This window comes from Zalophus californianus, chromosome 6, assembly GCF_009762305.2.
Source record: "Zalophus californianus isolate mZalCal1 chromosome 6, mZalCal1.pri.v2, whole genome shotgun sequence".
NCBI classification, from domain to species: Eukaryota; Metazoa; Chordata; class Mammalia; order Carnivora; family Otariidae; genus Zalophus; species Zalophus californianus.
This window is the reverse complement of record NC_045600.1, coordinates 28,337,141-28,359,156: the sequence shown is the minus strand read 5'-3', so window position 1 is coordinate 28,359,156 and position 22,016 is coordinate 28,337,141. Positions and strand designations below refer to the sequence as shown.

General features: G+C 38.3%; 1 protein-coding gene across 2 annotated transcripts in view; it reads left to right on the top strand.

Moving 5' to 3' along the window:
• Positions 1–1,039: 1,039 nt before the first annotated feature.
• The window catches only part of RBM25 (RNA binding motif protein 25), a 54,115-nt gene continuing 33,138 nt past the window's right edge, over positions 1,040–22,016 (top strand). The window contains exons 1-5 of one of the 2 annotated variants that reach the window (XM_027569660.1): positions 1,040–1,223; positions 9,325–9,441; positions 9,554–9,674; positions 16,773–16,822; positions 18,836–19,003. In XM_027569660.1, the coding sequence (XP_027425461.1) occupies positions 9,400–9,441; positions 9,554–9,674; positions 16,773–16,822; positions 18,836–19,003 (381 nt within the window). In that variant the 5' untranslated portion in view covers positions 1,040–1,223; positions 9,325–9,399. The remainder of the gene's footprint in view (positions 1,224–9,324; positions 9,442–9,553; positions 9,675–16,772; positions 16,823–18,835; positions 19,004–22,016) is intronic. The other variant, XM_027569661.1, reaches the window with a different exon arrangement.

The following is a 22,016-nucleotide window of genomic DNA, read 5'->3' as shown; positions in this document are numbered from 1 at the left end:
ATTCCTGATCTCCTTACCTTTACATTCTAGTGGGGTAGGGAAAGACAAACCATAAAATAAATAAAAATATATAGTACCGTAAGTCGTGATAAGTGCTATAGAGTAAAATTCAATAGGAAAAGCATACAAGGAAAGGCAGTATGTTTCAATTTTATACACAGTGGTCAGTTTGTCATCTGTTCCGCGTTGTTTGCAGCTCTTCCCAAAGAGCGGTAAAATCTCACTTGCATTTACCTTCATGCTTCCAGCACTTAGCACCAGGCACTCAGGGAGGCAATGAATTTATATTGAATAAATGATAAGCCTTTTGAGAAGCCAGAGTTAGGAAACAAAGGCCTGTGAAAAGATACTGCTTTTGTTCATAATTTGAACATAAATGTTCATAAATTGAAGAATCATTTATGATTAGTTTCATTAGTTTATTTCTAATAATCTAGTTTTATTTCCGTTAATCTAGTAAGTGAAGTTCTTTTCAGCACCTTTACATTACAGAATGAAAGTTATGTTAAAAGCTTTTACAGGCCGTTTTAGGTATTTCAAGTACTTTTAGCTACCTCTTTTGCCCTACTAGCGCGGCCAAAGGGTGTGCGCGTGCACTTGAAACCACCACGCCCTTTGCCAGTTATTTCTCGGTATCAAGAGTAGCCGTTTTCCAGGGAAAGGTAAGCACTCCCAGTTTCCATTGAGGTGCTAGGTGAGGCCCGGTTTGCAGTACACCGAACCTCTCAATGAGCCACACAGCAAAGTTATAAGCGCCAAAACACAAACTACCAAAAGTAAATTCTCTAACAGCCTTCGCCCCGTGCGCACCAGAACCTTGACCTCAAGATGGCGTCTCCTAGTCATAAGATTCAATCAGCTCCAATCAAATATGGCAGGGTGGGTCGTAATTTACAACTCGAGCCTTTCTAGTCCCCACCAGGCGCTCCTTCTCTATGGTTATTCGCCGCTGCGTGGTGATTCAGAGCCAAAAGAGAAGACTATCTATACGCGTTCTTCTCTATGATTCTCCTCTTCACTCTCCCCGGCCGCAGTGCACGCCGGGCAAGAGGAAGACCTCCAGAAGCTCCCCGCGCTGCGCGGCTGTGTTTGCGGCCTGTGCGAGTAGGCGCTTCGGCACCAGTCTCCCGGCGAGCTGCGCCGAGAAACCTCGAACGGGTGGACCCCACTCGTAACCTGGAGCTCGGAACACCGCGAAGACCGTACTGTTTCCTCAGCGGCGGGTGAGTTCACGCCTCTGAACGCGTGTGGGAACCGGGAAACCGGGTACCTCGGTTGCGGGAGGAGGGGAAGCCAGGGAGGCTGCGAAAGGGCCGGGGTGGGATCGGGGGTAAAGGGGGGTTGGAGTGGGGGAGGGGACGGGCACGAGGCTTGGGTTTCTCCACTTTTCAAAGGCCTCGAAAACCAGTGGGCCCAGTAGGAGCCCGTGGAGGCCGGACCTAGTGCCCGAGCTTTCCTCCTTGCATTGTCGCCCACTTTCCTTTTCCTTTCCACGGTCCGCCACAGAGTGAATCGCCTCGGACCTTTTGGGCTCCACGTTTGCCAAAAAAATGATCGGTTGGCCCCTTGGGAGCCCTTCTCTGAGGCCCCTTTCTAACCCGAGCTTGTGGAGCCCTACTGTAGATTTTCCGGGCCTAGGACACTTTTGCCCCAGGCTCTGCTTACAAGCACCCACCCTTTTTAGCGAGGTGCTGGCCACCAACGGATTTCTTTCTTTTCCTCTTTGGGCATTCAGAGCCCGCCACCGAGTAGACTCCCCCAACTCCCCCAACCCGAATTCAACTACTGCCCACCTTTTTTAGCAGCCCCCCTGGTTCTCTTGTTTAAGATTGTGATTATTGTGGTCCTGCCCCCTTCCTCCATTGGAGGTTGCAGTAAATTATATCCCCATTCATTCTAGGCGATGACCAAGCTCCACATTAAAATGTGTTATTTCTTTCTTACTTTTCTTTGGTCTTCAGTACTTTTTAAATACGTTTTTCTAAGTAGATCTAGGAATATGAAGATTATTTTGAAGTTATGTAATGTGGATTTATATTGCCGTGGAAAAGCCATTTTGATACTGGACAGAGTGGAACAGACCGAAAGGAAGGAAGAGATTGGACTTCTGTTGTACCAGGCTGCTATAGTATGAAGTGCCCTGAATTAGGTAGTTGGCAGTAGAATATAAACAATTTTTATGTTGTGTTGGGAACTTTAATTTTTTTTAAAAGATTTCCAGAAACCTTCAGAGGCCTTGAAAGGCATCCAGTTGATCATCTGTTCCTCATGATTCAAGCAGATAGTATACTGTTCTAATTAATTTAACTGTTCTTGAAGTCTTGGTTTTCTTCATCTGTAAATTGAGGATTAGAATAGTATCCACTTCATAGGTTATTGTGATTGGGGATTGAGAAAAACGTATGTAAAATCCTTAGTGTAACGTCTAAGTAACATAGTGTTTAGTCCAAGTTAACTGATATTGTTATTTAAGAGCCTAATCCCGACTCTTAACATTTCTTCTAGTGTACTCTGAATAGACTTTTATAAATAAAATCAAAGTTAACCCTTAATCAGGAGTTTCTTCTTGGTATGTTGTTACTAGAAAGAGGCATTGTGATACAGTGAAAACAGCCTTTGGATTGGTAATTTAGGATAGTGGGGATGACCTTGGGGTTCCCACCCACTTATTGTGGGAACCCAGTTATTCCCTTGGACAGGTTAGCTTCTTCATCTGTAAAAGGAGAATAATATATCTACACCAGGTAATTTGGGAGATTCAGTGAGATAATGTATGTTGAAGACTTTTGTAAACAGAAATAAGTTAAAATGTTAGTTAATATTTTTAAATAATTTATCTTCTTGGGGCGTGTGGGTGGCTCAGTCAGTTAAGTGTCCAACTCTTTATTTTTTATTTTTGTCCAACTCTTTTTTTTAAAGATTTATTTATTTATTTGAGAGAGAGAGAGAGAGAGAAACTCTCAAGCAGACTCCCTGCTGAGCGTGGAGCCCGCCGTGTGATTCAGTCTCAAGACACTGAGATCATGACCTGAGCTGAAATCAAGAGTCAGACATTTATCCAACTGAGCCACCCAGGCGCCCTGAGCGTCCAACTCTTGATCTCAGCTCAGGTCTTGATCTCAGGGTTGTGAGTTGAAGCCCTGTGTTGGCCTCCACGCTGGGTGTAGAGTCTACTTAAAAAAAAAAAAAAAAATCTCCTTGGGGTTATCAAATTTCCATTTGGGATACCCAAAGTAGGTTTTTCCCTTATTTATTTAGGTATGGTTCCAAACCACTTCTAGGAAGAAAATGTTTTTATTGTTCCAGTGTTGCAAATAGGCCCCATATATATTTATAATAGTTTGGGCTAAGTGTTTTTATTTTGTGGTTTGGTATCTTTTTATTCCACTGTGGTAAAGCTTTTAAATATGTTTCTAAAATAAAATGAGTTCATTTTAACATTGGTAACTACTTCAGACCTAATTTGAGCTTTGGGATTTTCAAGTAACTTTTTGGGCCACAAATTAGCTGTGTACTTTCTCATTTATGTATGGTTTAAAGAAAAATTATATTGACTATTTTGTAACTTTGGAAGCAGAAGTAGTCATTGAGTCTTTTAATGTCTTACAAAAATATTCTGTGTATTTTGTTTAATCTTGATAGTCTTTTCTGACAACTACCACTGCCATTCCTAAAAGGATTTCGATTGACTCCGCCTTAAAGTTTTTGAATAGCTTTTTTTCTGCCCTTTTTGAAACTTAAGAAAAAGAACATAATATTTACACCACTAGAATCGATACTACCTTTTTTTTTTTTTTTTTTGACAGAGACATAGCGAGAGAGGGAACACAAGCAGGGCGGGAGTGGGAGAGGGAGAAGCGGGCTTCCCACCGAGCAGGGAAACTGATGTGGGGCTCGATCCCATGGGATCATACCCTGAGCCTAAGGCAGACGCTTAAGGACTGAGCCACCCAGGCGCCCCTGATACTACTTTTTAAAACTTACTTGGTACGATTTCAAACTTCAAAAAAGTTTCAAGAATAGTAGAAAGAATTCTCAAATACCTTTCACCCAGATTCCCCAAATGATAACATTTCACAAATTTGCTTTATCCTCTCCTCTTTTTCTTCAGTTTTCTTCTGAAGTGTTTTGCTAGTAAGCTGCAGATGAGACATCCCTTAGCCCTTAAACCTCAGTGTATATTTCCTAGAATAAAGACATTATCATATTTAACAGTACAGTGAACAAAATCAGGAAATTAATATTGATGCAGTATTGTCTAATCTACAGGTCTTAATTGGATTTAGCCTGAAATTGCCCCAAATTGGTATTGCTTTTTTTAAAAGCAACTTTATTAAGGTGTAATTAACACATAAAATACATTCTTTGTAATGTGTAATTTGATGATTTTTTAGTAAATGTTCAGAGTTGTGCAACTGTTACTCCAAAAAGGATTCCTCTTTCCTGTTTGCACGTCACTCCCTGTTCCCACCTCAGCTCCAGACTACCACTAATTTTTCTCTGTAGATAGTATTGCTTTCTAATCATCGAAGATGGTAAAACAGCTAAGTGGAAATCTCAGAAAAAGATCAGCTCCCCTTTGGGAGACTTGAGTATTTTCACACCTCTGAAAAGTTTTCCTGCAAAAGAAACTTTTTGTTAATAAAGCATTTCCCATTCTTTGGACATGGAACACTTTTTCTTAGGAATAGTTCCCGAAGACTCCACTTCTGTAGAAATTCAGTTTGAGAAATGATGTTTTGAAGGTTTTGTTTTGCTTAGGCTGGGGCAGGTATGTCAGTCCATTATACCCTGCAGGCTATAAACTGCAGGGAATAATGCCTTTTATAGTCATATCATTTATATTCAGTTTAGAGCCACTGGGCTGGCTGTGTAACTATATAGTAACATAAAATTTGCTCTTTCAGAGCTAATAAAACTAACGCTTAGAAAAGAACCTGACAGACAATTGGAGCTAGATATTTGTTGAATGAATGAATGAGTTGTATAAGTGTTTACTAAGGAGAATCTGTTGATTCATTTGCCTCTTCACCATTCAGAAATTTGGCTGGCACACAGTGTCCCGATGGGGTTAGCCAGTATATCTATTCCTGGTGAAATAATTTGTTTTTATTGGGATAAATCTGCAATGGAGGAATGGTTGTAAGCAGTAAATGGTGTAGGAAATAAGGAGTGATTTAAAAGTGTAAAGAGGAAAAAGAGAAAAGCAGAATGCATGCATATTTTGAGTGGTAAAGATAAATCTTATTTGAAAGTTGTTTTTTTTTTTTTGAAAAAGTTTTGGATGGAGGAGATGAGATTAGTTGAGAAAATTTGCATGCACTATAATGCACCCATTTTAATTTCAGTTAATTCTGACAAATGCATAATAAACCCATGTGACCACTGCCACACTAGAGATAAGGAACACTTGCATCATAGGTACTCGTTTCTGTTACTTTGGGTCTTAAGGTTTCATACCTAGCACGTAAAAATGCTTTGAGCCCCTCTAAAAGTGAAACACTCCAAAGTGAAAGTGAAAAATAAAAATATTTTTAAATGTCATTTAAGTCATTTCAGTGCTAATAAAATAACCTTTGCATTTCTTTTCTTAAACCTCACACATGATACCTCAGTAGCAATGGCTACCTTCACAGAGTACTGCATCCAGAATCTAACACTTAACCACTGCCACCTATTCCAGGCCACCCTCTCTCGTCTGCTTTATTGCAGTACTCCTACTTCTATTCTACCCTTGTTCTCCAGTTTTAACACAGTGGCCAGTGACACTATTAAAATATAAGTCAGGTCAAAAGTCTTTCAAGTGTTTTCTGTCTCATTCAGAGTAAAAATCAAAACCTTTACAGTGGCCTACAAAGTAACTACATTCTCTGAATCCCCTCCCCCAAGTAATACTTGGCATTTGTCTTTGACTTTCCTCAAGTACTCTGCTCCAGCTGTTGGCCTTGCTTTCCTCCCAGAAACACTCCATGCCCACCTCAGGCTCTTTGTATTTGCTGTTTCCTTTGCTTGGAAGGCTGTTACCTTCAGATACAAGGCTTCTGCCTAGGCCCCTTGGAGTCTTTGTTCCATTTGCCTATCTTCTTGGTGAGGCCTGACCACCATATTTAAGTAAAGCACTCCCTAGTTCTTTTCCCTACTTTATTCTGCAAAGTACCTACCAAATTTGAGTCTCTATATAATTTTTTTAAAGATTTTATTTAATAAAATTTAATAAAAAACAGAGATAGCGAGAGCAGGAACACAAGCAGTGGGAGTGGGAGAGGGAGAAGCAGGCTTCCTGTGGAGCAGGGAGGCCAATGCGATGCGGGCGGGGCTCCATCCCAGGACCCTGGGACCATGACCTGAGCCGAAGGCAGACGCTTAACGACTGAGCCACCCAGGCGCCCTGAATCTCTATATAATTTGTAATGAGAGTATTATAATTTATCAATTGTAGGTAAAAACTGATAAACTTTGCTTATGGTTATAAAAGTGTATTCTCATTTTCACATATGTCAAAACAAAAGTTCATTTTGCAAAAAGTGGTTGATACTGTCATTATAGGATGTTTAAAGTGAACATTAATATTTATCAGTGATTACCAGAATTGTAGTTTTCTGACCATAGGAGGGACCATTATCTTATTAAGATTACCTTCACCTTTGAAGCTTGCCTTGTGAATAAGCTAGTTATGAACAGTGCTAAATGAAAGGGACATAGAAAATAGAAAAATTAGAAGTGAATGTAATGGATATATTGGCATAAACTAAAACATAATCTGGTTAACTTGTACATAATGAATTTTACATTTAAAAGTCATGAAATATGATTTAAACACCAAGAACATAGGACTTTAAAAAATAATAGTTATAACTAATACTTGACAATAAATAATTCTAGAGATGAATTCGTGCTCCAGTCTTTGTAAACATTGTGAGGCTAGGCACTGGGTCATTGCTAGCATAGTACTTGGCACATGGGAGCTTCTTAATAAATTGGTTTACTGATTCATTCATTTATTTATTCAACAGGTATTAATATCAACTGCTTTCCTAAGAAAGTGCTGAGATAGAGTATTATAATAATAGAAGAGTTTCTGTAAGTAGGACAGTAGCCCTCTTTTAAAAGCAGTTACACTCCTGCCCCCTTTTTATAGAATATTTGGTTTTGTTTTTGGGCAAAAAATATTACAGAAGGATTATTTAAAAATTCAGCACATTTACAGTCACAATTAGTTGTATTTTCCTTTTTAATTTATGCTGATACTTAATATTTTAAAGCATTTCCAATACCTTATTTTCTAAGTGTATGAAATCCTAGGAATTTATTTTATTTGTAAAGCTTTCTAAGTATTTTAAGTGTATTGTGTTTTCTGAAAATGAAGTTTAGATTTTATAGAATATTGTATTATCCTAATTTATTAAGTCAAAAGAACACTGAGGAAGAACAGCTGTGAGTCTGAAGGGCATGCTTTTCTAAGATCGTTCTAAAGAAATGTTGAACAGGTAAAAAGATACTGAGCCTCATTAGTGAATAAGGAAATGCACATTGAAATGAGAGTATTTTTTACCTATTAGATTGTTATAATTTAAACACTGATTTACTCTAGTAATGGTGAGGATCTGAGCAAAGGGCATTCCCGTATATTGGTGGTGGGGATATAGATTTGTACACTAGCTTTGGAGAATGATTTGGAGGTAAAGTTAGATACATGCAGTACTAATCTGTGTAATAGAATTACTTGCACAGGTGCATAGATTTATATGTCCAAGAATGTTCAGTATTATAAGAGGCAAAATATGGAGCCAACCATCCATGTTGATTGAATAATAATTATATGCCTGTATTATAGTAGTTTACTGCATTATAAAGATTGGAATACAACTTAATGAACTGATATGAAGAGATGTTAATGATAATGAAGGAGAAATGCACCTAACAATATAGTATGATTATATTGTTTGCAGAAAAACACAAATAATTATATATTAGTTTGTGTATAGAAAGGTATTTAGAAGAATACAACGATATATACCAAACTGTTGGGATTAGGGGGCGAGGAAGTGGAAGACATGCACTTTTTATCTTCTCTCTTCTGAAGGGTGAGTAAATCAATGTATGGAACACAAAAAGTAGTAGAGACAGATGTTCTTTTAAAGCTTCAAACAACTCTAGACTCCTTCAGTTACAGAGTATAGGGGGAGTTTTTCCTAGTGTCCGGCAGATATATCTCCTGTTGATCAAATCACTACTATTTAGTGCCATCACTGGTATGAGATCACTTATTTTGGCTGCTTTTTTAAATTGGTGCATGGAATCTTCCCAGGACATCCTAACATAGTTTTTCTACTCTTTTAAATAATTCTGGACACTCAAGTATGTTGATGAAAATATAAAATTTTTGGTAGGGGAGTCTTAAATATTTATATTCATTTAACTAAAGGACAAAATTGTTTCATTTATTTGAGAGAGAGAGAGAGAGCGAGCATGAGAGGGGGGAGGGTCAGAGGGAGAAGCAGACTCCCTGCTGAGCAGGGAACCTGATGCAGGACTCGATCCTGGGACTCTGGGGTTATGACCTGAGCCAAAGGCAGTCGCTTAACCAACTGAGCCACCCAGGCGCCCCAAAATTAAATTTCTTTTAAGTACTAATACCACAAACCAAATGAAACAGCTCAATGTATTCTTGTATTAAAAAAGTTAGTTTCTGATTCTTGAATTTCATTCATGAATGGTTAAGGGGTTTCCTTTTTTTTTTTTAGATTTTTATTTATTTGACAGAGAGAGACAGTGAGAGAGGGAACACAAGCAGGGGGAGTGGGAGAGGGAGAAACAGGCTTCCCTCAGAGCGGGGAGCCCGATGCGGGGCTCCATCCCAGGACCCTGGGATCATGACCTGAGCCGAAGGCAGATGCTCAACGACTGAGCCATCCAGGCGCCCCTAGGGGTTTGCTTTTAAGTTTAACAAAAATTAGGAAATTTTCCCATTGTCACAAATTGTATGTTCTTTTTATATCTGAGTGGTTAGTGTGTGACCTGATGTCAGGAGGTTTCTTCCCTCTCAGGGTTATAGTTCACTGAGACATTCATTTGTCCTTGAGGAACTGGCCAACATTGAATCAACAAATACCGTGTAACTTTGTACATTTAGTTTTCAGCGTGCTGATGTGTGTAAAAAAATGAATGCATCAGAACATTTAAAGAAAAAAAACTGTTAGATAATCTTCCTGGATTCTGAGTTTGGTTTAAAAAAATTCATTGATGTTTGGTATTTAATTTTTGGATATTAACTGAACCTCAAAATTTTTTTCTTCCTTTATATGTATTCCCATATGATTGTAGGAGTCTATCCTGAATTTAGATCGTGTACATTTTGGGAACTTATTTTAGAAAAGATCTAAGTTTTAAAAATTCTCAATGGACAGACAGAGAAAAGAGGGTCTTTGCCAACTCCTTTGGGTAAGAAAACTTTAGAATTTTGCAGATACTCTAAAAATGAAGGCCAACAAACCAGGCATATCAAATTGCAAAGTTTTCAAATAAAATGATTTGTCATGATTTTTTTCTTTAGACCGCTGCAGTAAGAATGTCTTTCCCCCCTCATTTGAATCGCCCTCCCATGGGAATCCCAGCACTCCCGCCAGGGATCCCGCCCCCACAGTTTCCTGGTTTTCCTCCACCTGTACCTCCAGGTAAGTTTGTGGATACTGCTGTTATTTTTAACCTGTGCTTTTGTCATTATAGCTTTTTTTAGGAAAATGATACATGTGACTGTGTGTTAGTAGGAAAGATGTTAGCATCCTTCTGTAAATGTGGTATCTTATTATGACAGTCCTTTTCATATCTGGCTGAGTATCAAATTCATCTGGGAAGATTTTTAAGAAACACCTTTATTTAAAAAAAATAGATAATGCATATTCCAGTAAATACGTACTAATTTGTATGATTCAATAGTTAAAAAGGTATACAGTGAAAAATTTTGCTCACATTTCCACATAACTGTTGTTACTATTCCCTTACCAAAAGAGGGAAACAAAACAGGCTCATTAGTTTCTTTATCTTTCCAGTTAGTTTTTAATGCATATTACAAGCCGCTGTAAGTACATATTCTTTTCTTTTTCTTTTTTTTTAGAGAGGGAGAGCGTGCATACATGTGAGCAAGTGAGTCGGGAGGGGCAGAGGGAGATAGAGAATCCCAAATAGGCTCCACGCCCAGTGAGGAACCTGATAGGGGCTTGATTTTATGATCCTGAGATGATAACCTGAGCCGAAATCAAGAGTCGGATGCTTAACCTACTGAGCCACTCAGGCTGCCCCTAAATATATATTCTTTTATGTACTGTTTTTTTTTCAAGTTTTTTTTATTTATTTGACAGAGAGAGACACTGAGAGAGGAAACACAAACAGGGGGAGTGGGAGAGGGAGAAGCAGGCTTCCTGCAGAGCAGGGAGCCTGATGCGGGGCTCGATCCCAGGACCCTGGGATCATGACCTGAGCGGAAGGCAGAAGCTTAAGGACTGAGCCATCCAGGCGCCCTGTTTTTTTTTTTTTTTTTTAAAGATTTTATTTACTTATTTGACAGAGATACTGCGAGAGAGGGAACACAAGCAGGGGGAGTGAGACAGGGAGAAGCAGGCTTCCCGCGGTGCAGGGAGCCTGATGCAGGGCTCGATCCCAGAACCCTGGGATCATGATCTGAGCTGAAGGCAGACGCTTAATTACTGAGCCACCCAGGTGCCCCAGTTTTTTTTCTTTTAATGCAGATTTATAGTAGCATCTTACATATACTGTTTTGCCTCTTGCTTTTTTTTTTTTTAAGATTTTATTTATTTGAGAGAGTGTGAGAGAGAGATCATGAGAAGGGGGGAGGGATAGAGGGAGAAGCAGACTCCCCGCTGAGCAGGGAGCCCAACGTGAGATTAGATTGCAGGACCCTGGGATCATGACCTGAGCTGAAGGCAGACACTTCATCAACTGAGCCACCCAGGGGCCCTGCCTCTTGCCTTTTTATGCTTGACAATATATTTTGGAGAGCTTTCCAAATAACCATATAAAAGCTTCCTCTCTCCAAAACTCTGAGGTTAAAAAAAATTTTTTTTCAAGCTCCACTCCAACCCACAGATTCAGATCCTCAAATACTGGGGCCCAGGAATCTTTATTTTTAACAAGTTTAACAATTTTCTTTTTTTAAGATTTTATTTATTTATTTGACAGAGAGAGACACAGTGAGAGAGGGAACACAAGCAGGGGGAGTGGGAGAAGGAGAAGCAGGCTTCCCGCGGAGCAGGGAGCCCGATGTGGGGCTTGATCCCAGGACCCTGAGATCATGACCTGAGCAGAAAGCAGATGCTTAACGACTGAGCCATCCAGGCGCCCCACAAGTTTAACAATTTTTAACAGGGGATTCCTAAGTATTTAAGCATAGCTTAGAGAACCCATGTTTGAGAACCATTATCTTAAGGTACATAATTAACATTGCTTGGCCTGGGAGAGCAAGAGTTTTCCTTTGGTTTATGGGTGGTAGTTCAGATATTTTTATATTTTAGTGGGACTGAAAACATTTTATAAAACATCGGTTTCCCTTCCAAAAGACCATATCTAAGAACTCTCCTTAATTTGCATATTAAAAGCTTTTTTTTCCCACTTAGAATCTGTAATTCAGGCTGAAATCAGTGAATGCTCTTGTAAATCATCCAGAAATATTTTGTTTGAGGAAAGCTTTACATCAGAGACCTGTTTTTAACTGTTGGATGATCTATTTGAAATTACAGTGTTTTTCTAAAGAGCTTGACTCTTAAGTCAGCAGTACCTTGAAGTTGGTTCATAAGATGGGTTGTTAATTCATAACATATATTCTAGAGGCTCAGCTTTGGGGGCCTCCCTATTCCTAGGTCAAGTATATAGCAGTGTTGGAGTAGGTGTGAAAAGCCACAAGATAAACATGGCAATGTTTCTGGAATATTATTTAATACTTCAGGAATTTGGGGGTAAATCATAGTTTTAAAAGTTAGAACAAGTACTTATGCATATATATCGTGGAATAGAATGCAGTGTTTGTACAAATTTTTAAGACATTTATGTTTGTAGCAACTTGTTTTAAGCTGTCCTTCTAGGTAATAATGGATGTGTATTTGTTACCACTTGCTGCCAGGGGTATAGTTTGAAATGCGTATTTAAATTAAATTAAAAAAATTGAATTAAAACCAGTTTATTATTTCATGGAACAGTTACTGAATTTTAGTCTGTAATTAGCTGTTCTGTAATGTACTATACAAATGAATTTCTGCTGAATAGGGTGATTGAGAATAATGTTAACAGAAAACTGAATAAAGTTATTTGTCAACCATCTAACAGATTAATAACATAAGAACAACAGTGTCCTGAGCCATTTTCATTTGGGCAACAATTTTGGGGGGCGTTCATATATCCTGATTTTGTTCATAAATTTCTAGTTTCGTAAGATTTTTTTTTTTATTATTTATTTGAGAGAGAATGAGAGCACATGAGAGGGGGGAGGGTCAGAGGGAGAAGCAGACTCCCTGCTGAGCAGGGAACCTGATGCGGGGCTAGATCCAGGGACTCCAGGATTATGACCTGAGCTGAAGGCAGTTGCTTAACCAGCTGAGCCACCTAGGCGCCCTAGTCTCATAAGAAGATCTATTAGCCCTTTCTAGTAACCATGATACTCTTTTTTTAAACAAAACCCTTATGTTTAGTTTTAAAGGAAAGAATAGTTTGCTTTTTATTTCTTTGTGAAGAAATTTAAGGGATTGGGAATGAAGCTTAATCACTTACTCAGAATCAGGAAAGCTGACAGTGAAAAATCAGTGCCTTAATTTCCTTCTAAAGAGATTGATTTTATAGAAAAGGTTTTAAATTCTTTTGAATTTTTATTTTTATTCTTTTAAGATTTTATTTATTTATTTGACAGAGACACAGAGTGAGAGAGGGAACACAAGCAGAGGGAGTGGGAGAGGGAGAAGCAGGCTTCCTGCGGAGCAGGGAGCCCAATGTGGGGCTCGATCCCAGGACCCTGGGATCATGACCTCAGCTGAAGGCAGATGCTTAACGACTGAGCCACCCAGGCGCCCTCCTTTGCATTTTTATTTTATTTTATTTTATTTTTTAATGTTTTATGTTTTTTATTCATGAGAGTCAGAGAGAGAGAGAGGCAGAGGCAGAGGGAGAAGCAGGCTCCCCGCAGAGCAGGGAGCCCGATATGGGACTTGATCCCAGGACCCTGGAATCATGACCTGAGCCGAAGGCAGACGCCCAACCATCTGAGCCACCCAGCGCCCCTCCTTTGAATTTTTAAAAAGCAAACACTAAATTTATTTATTTATTTATTTATTTATTTATTTATTTTTAAGATTTTATTTATTTATTTGAGAGAGAGAGAATGAGAGATAGAGAGCACGAGAGAGAAGAGGGTCAGAGGGAGAAGCAGACTCCCTGCTGAGTAGGGAGCCCGACGTGGGACTCGATCCCAGGACTCCGGGATCATGACCTGAGCTGAAGGCAGTCGCCCAACCAACTGAGCCACCCAGGCGCCCGCAAACACTAAATTTAACATTTTCTATAAACATTATACCGAATTATTAAACAGAAGTAGAAGTAAATGAAACCTGTTTCTCTTAAGACTATTCTCTGCATAATTTTTTAAGATGGGTCAGTAGACCCCGAAAGCAGACTGTCAGTTTTTCTTCTTGACTGTTTGGTCATTGCCATACTGATGTTGGCATTTATTCAGACTGGTAACCTGTTAATTCTGGTTCTATTTACAACAGCATACAGTATCATTTCTGTTTAGGGAAATATATTTAGATGATAAATCAAACTTTAATTGCAGCTCATTCTGCATTCTGTGTGTAGCATCACTACTTTAAAAGGTAAATAATGAAATAATATGCTAAACTAAGGTAGTAATTCAAGACCATAATATCCATATTCATGTATAATTTTCTTGTCTTGCCTGTTAGTGCAATTAATTGAACTCTAAGTGTGATGGTTACATTCTGTGTTAAATTAGAAAATCAATTTGAAAAATAACCATAAATTTTCCCTAAAAAGTAATACATGCATATAGAAAAACTAAGTTTTCTCCCCCTACGGTTCCTGAGAATTTCCTTCCCCCAAATATAGCCTATCTTAACAGTTTGTGGTGTGTAATTCTCCAGACACATACTATGCATATCCTGGTGTGTTTGCTTATGTTTACCCTTTCCCCAGTTCTGTTTTTTTTAAAAACTCAACTAGTACTACACTGTTCAGTCCTTGTGTTCTTTGCTGCTTTTCACTTTAGCATGTGTAGATTTTCGTAATGAGTAGAAATACATTTTCCATTGTGAGTTCTGTATTATATGGTATTAGTAAGTTGAGGTAGGAAACATAACTGTAAAACCTGTAGAATTGTTGGGACGCCTGGGTGGTTCAGTCGGTTAAGCATCTGCTTTTGGCTCAGGTCAGGACTCCCACATGAGGTTCCTTGCTCAGCAGGGAGCCTGTTTCTCCTTCTGCCTGCTTCTCCCCTTGCTTGTGCTTTCTCTCCCTGACAAATAAATAAAATCTTAAAAAAAAACAAAAACAAAAAGCTTTTAGTAACTAACTGTTAAAAAGGAAAAAGCAGTGGGGTACCTGGCTGGCTCATTCTGTAGACATGCAACTCTTGATCTCAGGGTTTTAAGTTCAAGCTCCATGTTGGGTGTAGAGCTTGCTTAAAAAAAAAAAAAAAAATTTCCCACTGTCTTTTTCTCAATTTTTCTTTATTTTTATTTTATTTTTTAAAAGATTTTATTTATTAGAGAGAGCACTCATGCGTGTACCAGCAGAGGGAGAGGCAGAGGCAGAGGGAGAAACAGGCTCCCCGTAGAGCAGAGAGCCCGATGTGGGACTCGATCCCCGGACCCTGGGATCATGACCGGAGCCGAGGGCAGACGCTTAACCCCCTGAGCCACCCAGGCGCCCCTGAATTTTTCTTCAATAGAAATTTTACCTATGGAAAAGGTGCCATATAGATTACAGTTTATGATAAAGGGAGGAGGACTTTTTGTTTTGCAAAGTTAAAAATGAAAAATTTAGATATACAGATTGATGAATTACAGTTTTGAGCACCCACTGTATTTAAATGCAATACATAAGTGGTCTTAGTCTCACAAGTGCTCCAAAGAAATTACCTCAGCAGAATTGAGGAAACTGCGGCTTAAAGAGCTTGCCCAAGGTTGCATAGACATGATAGAACGAAGAGTTGAAGCCGGGTTTGATTTTGAAGTCTGTCTTTCTCTCTTCTTTTCATAAAAGTTTATGTACATACGTATTTAAGTAATCTCTACACCTGATGTGGGGCTCGAACTCATGACCCTGAGATCCAGAGTCACTTGCTTCTCCGACTGAGCCAGCCAGGCACCTCTATGTTTTTTTCTACTTCATACAGTATTCTGTTAACTATATTGACAGGAATCTTGGTTTTTCTCATTTAAAAATTAATTTAAATAAGTTATATTGGAAAATAAATGGATAGTGTTAAATGTTTAAGAATTTATTACCAGTCTTAGATGGAGAATTCTCTTAAGTTGATGTTAAATTTGAACTGAAGAGAAATTTCAGAACTTTTTGAGATGTATTTAGAAGCATTTAAAAATTTATATTAGAAAAGTAGACAAATCTTTCCTGATTTTTGTCCTCATTGCATTCTTTTTCTTAGTGCTCAGATGGTAAGATTTTTTTCATTAGTTATATACACAAGAACACTCAATACAGTAGTCACTGGTTGATAAACAGTGTAGTTGAAAACAAAAATGTAGGTATCACTAAGATGTCAGTAATAGCCCAGTGCAGCCAGCAGATGATTGTCTTATTAGAGATTTTCTTTGACACTAACTGAGATTACTGGTCATATTTTTTGCATGGTTTTTCTTTTTATTAACCAGCAATAACAAGATTCTTTCTAGGTTTCTAGATTAATTTCTCATTTGATACCTTTTTTTCTTTAACTTTTAAAGGATTCATTAATACCATGTTTAGCCGTAAGTGAATCTGTATTTGCGTAAGATAATGGCTTTCAGGATGTACTGAATCAGATGAACATGAATCAGTAACTGTCCAGATTTTTAAACTCCTGAGACAAAAGCATGTTGTAATGGTAGTCTTTGCTTTTATTTTATTTTAGTTTTTTTAAAATTTTATTTGAGAGAACGAGAATGAGAGAGAGAGAGAACACATGAGAGGGGGGAGAGTCAGAGGGAGAAGCAGACTCCCTGCTGAGCAGGGAGAGCCCAATGTGGGACTCGATCCCGGAACTCCAGGATCATGACCTGAGCCGAAGGCAGTCGCTTAACCAACTGAGCCACCCAGGCACTTATTTTATTTATTTTATTTTTTTAAGATTTTATTTATTTGACAGAGACACAGTGAGAGAGGGAACACAAGCAAGCAGGGGGAGTGGGAGAGGGAGAAGCAGGCTTCCCGCGGAGCAGGGAGCCCGATGTGGGGCTCGATCCCAGGACCCTGGGATCACGACCTAGCTGAAGGTAGACGCTTAACGACTGAGCCACCCAGGCGCCCTAGTCTTCCCATTTAGAATAGTTTTTTGTCGTTGTGTAAGTTTATATAGACCAGCCTGTACCACATTGCTTTTGAAAATAAGGCATTCATCAATATCTCAATTCCATCAGTCATATATTTCAATTTAAATTAACTGTGAGTGAGGATACCTATTTGTGTGCCATGGAATTGATACAGAATATAGTCATATATACTGGTATTCATAAGATTTTAATATGCTTTTTTCTTAGGGACCCCAATGATTCCTGTACCAATGAGCATTATGGCTCCTGCTCCAACTGTAAGTATGATTTTAAGGAGGAATTAGGAGATAAGAGTAGTGTTGCTGCTTCTAAAGCTAAAAAAACCTTGATAAACTTGTTATTTTAAGTATTTAAAAGAATAATAGGGAGTGAGAGCACCCATGTATATCATACTACTTATTTGAGTATCATTTTCACTCAGCTATGCATATTATGCAGTTGCCTTTAAAATAGGCTCCCTATTTACCTATATTCTCTAGGCTGTTCATATACTTGTTACTTTAGATTTAGGACATTGGCTCTTTTATCATTCCCTATTCTTGTCTTGGTCCTGGGAGATAGAATGATCAGACACGTTTAATCTCTCTCCTAAAAGGGAAAAAAAAAGACTGTAGAAATGATTCTAGTAGAAATTTTAAATTTTGAAGTGAAATTTGTGTTGAATATATTTCCATCCTTTCATCTAATTTTTAGCCCCTTCCAAACTATTTTTTCTCTGTCCTCTGGTATGATACCTTTAAAAAGCTTTGTAAAGTTTTCTTGAAGCCTTTACTCTGCTAAAGTGTTTTATTATTCAGTCTTCTTTACGCCTTAATTCTTCACATTCATCAAAGCTTTTGTACATTCTAAGCATATTAGTTCAGAATGCTAATATGCTGTAACACATGAATAAATAATAACCGTCTTGACTGTTGTTTAACCAGAATTTTTCTTTGAGTTAAGTGGTAGAGTATCAGACTTCATCTGGAATTCCACTATGAGGAAGGGTAGATTTCATTACTTTCAAGTATTTTTCTACATGTGGATTTTGAAAAGGGAGGGAGGGGAGTATTATTCGTATTAAAAAGGAGATGGTAACTCTGTGGGCAAACAGGAATCTGCTGTGAGGCAGACCACTAAGATGATACGGTTCTGCAGATCAAGGGGGGAGTACAATTTTTCTTGCATTGGATACCCATTGTTTGGCTATCTTAAAAACCTCCACATGACAGGTACTCTTACTCTCTTGTATTTCAGCCTAGGAAAAGGTGGGAGTTGGGGTTTGGAGCAGCTTCCTCAGTTTATCATTATTTATTTGGTGCCTGCTGTGGATGTTTCACGAAATTCAGTTCCAGATACAAAAATCAGTAGGATTGTTCCTTTGGAAATTTGAATGTTATAAAGGGAAAATAAAAAATATAACTAACTGATAAAGGTAAAATTTAAGTGTTGGAGAGTGCTCTGAGAGTATTAGTAATACTCTGTCAGAGGATTAATGGGGATAATTGTAATTTGCTCTTATTTAAAAAAATTTGGGGGGTTATTTTAGAGCTAGCACAAGTGGGGGAGGGACAGAAGGAGATGGGGGTGGGGAGAAGCAGACTTCCCCTGAGTGTGGAGCCTGATGTGGGGCTCTGTCCCAGGACCCTGAGGTCACTACCTGAGCTGAAATCAAGAGTCAGATACCTAACTGAGCCAGCCAGGCGTCCCAAAATTTGCTTTTATATTCGTACAGAGTAGAGTTGTGAAGAAGTTCCTGGATCTATTTGACAATTTTAAATGATTCATGATGTCTTAGACATTTAAGAATTATGTCTTAAATATAAAAATATTTTCATCCAAGTTATTTTTATTTGCTTTTTCCAAGTTGTTTTCAAAAGAAAGGTAATCTGGGGCGCCTGGGTAGCTCAGTCGGTTAAATGTCTGACTTGATTTCAGCTCAGGTCATGATCCTCAGGGTCCTTAGATCTCAGGGGTCATTAGCCCCACATCGGGGCTCCAGAGGGAGTCTGCTTGAGATTCTCTCTCCCTTTCCATCTGCCCGTCCCCTCTCTTGTATGTGTGTCCTCTCTCAAATCTTGTTTAAAAGAAAAAAGGTACTTAATAGTTGAACTTGTCATGAATAAATTTGCATTAATGAAAAACGATAGAAGCTTTAGATTAAGTATGTAGAACCTTTAATAATGTGCCATATAGTTAGTACTTTAAAATTGTTTTTAGACTAATGTTACTTTAAACATGATAGGAAATTTAACTGCCAGTTCCAATTTTATTGCTTTTCCTCACTCTAGGTTTTAGTACCAACTGTGTCCATGGTTGGAAAGCATTTGGGAGCAAGAAAGGATCACCCAGGCTTAAAGGCTAAAGAAAATGATGAAAATTGTGGTCCCACTACTACAGTTTTTGTTGGCAACATTTCTGAGAAAGCCTCAGACATGCTTATAAGACAGCTGCTTGCTGTAAGTTAAACTGTTTCTCATTTTTAAATTTTATTGTTACGGATTTCAAATTTATGAAAAAGCAGAAAGAGGATTCTAATAATTTTCTCCTTTTTATTTTGAAAAATTTCTATTCTGCAGAAAAGTTGGATGAATAGTAAAATGAACATCCTCGTAACACATTTTGCTACATTTACTTTCTACATACACACACAGTACACTTTTTTTCTCAATAATTGGAGAGTAAGTTGTGACATGACCTTTCATCTCTAAATACTACTTGTTTCTCCTAAGACCAAGGGCATTTTCCTATATGATCATAAAACCATCATCACACTTAAGAAATTTAAGGCTGTTACAGTATTGGTTTTTTTTTTCCTGATACAGTATTGTCTAAATATACTTAATAGTTCATATATAATTTCGTTAGTAATCTTCATAACAGCTGCTTTTTGTTTTATCTGTGATTCAGTCAAGGGTTATACATTGTGTTGAATTGTCATACCTCTTTAGACAACTTCTGTAATACAGAATACCTTCCTGTCTTTTTGTTTGCTTGTTTTTGTCTTTCATGACATTAACATTTTTTGAAGAGTTCAGGTCTTTTGCAGAATGTCTCAATTTGAATTTGACTCTGCTCATAGATTCAGAGTAAGCATTTTTTGCAAGAATGGTGCATGGATGATGTTCTCAGTGCAGCATAACAAGAGGCACGTGGTATCTCTTGGTCCTGTTTTTGGTGATGTTCAGTTTAGTAACTTGGTTAAGGTGGTCACATCTCTTTAAGGATACCTTGTTTCTCTTTGTCATTAATAAGTAATTTCTGGGTAAATGTTTTGAGACCATTTGAGTTGTGTCATTCCCCTCCCACCCCCCACCCTTCGTACCACCCCCTCCCCCGACAGCCTTTTAAAACAATGATTTTAGCATTTAGTGGTGATTAATTGCTTTTAAGGTTTTTACTCTGAGGATAAACAATAAGTTCTTTCGAGTTTGTGAAGTCATTCGTTTTCCTTTTTGTCTTAGTTTAACAATTGTTATCCTGGTGATAAATGAGCATTAAGTGAAATAATACCTAATGATTTTATAGTGAAAAACAACAGTGCCTGTACTCCCTCCTTCCATAATCTCCACTATTTTTTAGAGAAGTTATTTTAAAATCTTTTCCGTCTTGATTTTATTGCCATTTCTGTTCTATAAGTTGTATGATCCTTGTGTTAAAACACAAAACCTAGCTTTGTCACATTCAATATTTTGCGATACTAGCTTCAGATGTTTTTCCCAAAGAAATAAAACATAGTTGGTCCTAATTCCCACTTCTTTCTTCTACGGCGGTAATCACTGGCGAAATCCATTATCCTAAATTTGGTGTTTATTATTCCTGTGTGCATTATTTTACTTTATTTATTTTTATTTTTTTTAAAGATTTATTTATATTTACTTGAGAGAGAGCGAGAGAACACAAGCAGGGGAGCAGCAGAGGGAGAGGGAGTGGCAGGCTCTCCACTGAGCAGGGAGCCCGATGCAGGACTCAATCTCAGGACCCTGGGATCATGACCTGAGCTGAAGGCAGACACTTATACCCCGGCGCTCCTATTTTTTACTTTAATTACATATTTATGTATTCATAAAAATCTGTAATTCACAAGTTTTAATTCTGTACTCCGTAATTTGCTTTTTTCACCTAATATATATATATAGCTCTAATTTATTTACTTATCGGCACTATATACCATTGCATTGTAGAGGTGTACCAGGAATTGTCAGTTTTCTAATGATACAATCATATGGATTGTTTCTATTTCTTGGTAATATGTTTTGCTGTATTACAGGTAATATGTCTTCCTCAGTCACATGAAAAAATTTCATGTGTGCTTTTAGAAGTGGAATTTCTGAGTCTTAGGGCATGTTTATCTTCAGTTCACAGGATAATGCCAATTTTTTCCTAAAGTGGAACATCAGGAGGTCATTTTTTAAAAACCATCTTTATTGTGATAGAATTCATAGACCTTAAAGTTCACCTTTTTATAATGTATAATTCAGTGGGTTTTTTTTTTTAGTATATTCAGAAAATTGTACAAACATCACCCCGTCTTAATTCCAGAACATTTTCTTTTTTTTTTTAAGATTATTTATTTATTTGACAGAGACAGACACAGCGAGAGAGGAAACATAAGCAGGGGGAGAGGGAGAAGCAGGCTTCCTGCCGAGCAAGGAGCCCAACGTAGTGTTCGATCCCAGGATCCCGGGATCATGACCTGAACTGAAGGCAGACGCTTAACAACAGAGCCACTCAGGCGCCCCTCCAGAACATTTTCATCACCCCAAGTAGAAACCCTGTGCTCAATAAGTCACTTTCCGTTGTCTTCTCTCCCCGGCATATGGCAGCCACTATCCTACTTTCTGTGTAGATTTGCCTATTCTGGGCATGTTACATAAACAGAATCATAGAATATGTATGGCTTTTCATGTTTTGTCTTTTTTCGTTTAATATGTTTTCAGGCTTCCTCTATATTGTAGCTTATATCAGTATTTCATTCCTTTTTATGACCAAATATTCCATCTAATGGATATACCACATTTTTATCCATTCATCAGTTGAAGGACAGTTGAGTTGTTTGTACTTTTTGGGTATTATGAATAATGGTGCTATGAATATTTGTGTGCAGGTGTGTGAGGAGATATATGTATATATCCTATATCCTATTTGAAACGTCTTTCTCTCTTTTTTTTTCTTAGTAGGCTCCATGCCCAGCTTGGAGCCCAGCACAGGGCCCAAACACATGACCCTGTGATAAAGACCTGAGCTGAAATTAAGAGCCAGACACTTAACCGACTGAGCCAGCCAGGCGCCCCAAAACCTCTTTTAAACCTGTTCTTGGGGCGCCTGGGTGTCTCAGTCGTTAAGCGTCTGCCTTCGGCTCAGGTCATGATCCCAGGGTCCTGGGATCGAGCCCCGCATCGGGCTCCCTGCTCAGCAGGAAACCTGCTTCTCCCTCTCTCTCTGCCCCTGCTTGTGTTCCCTCTCTCGATG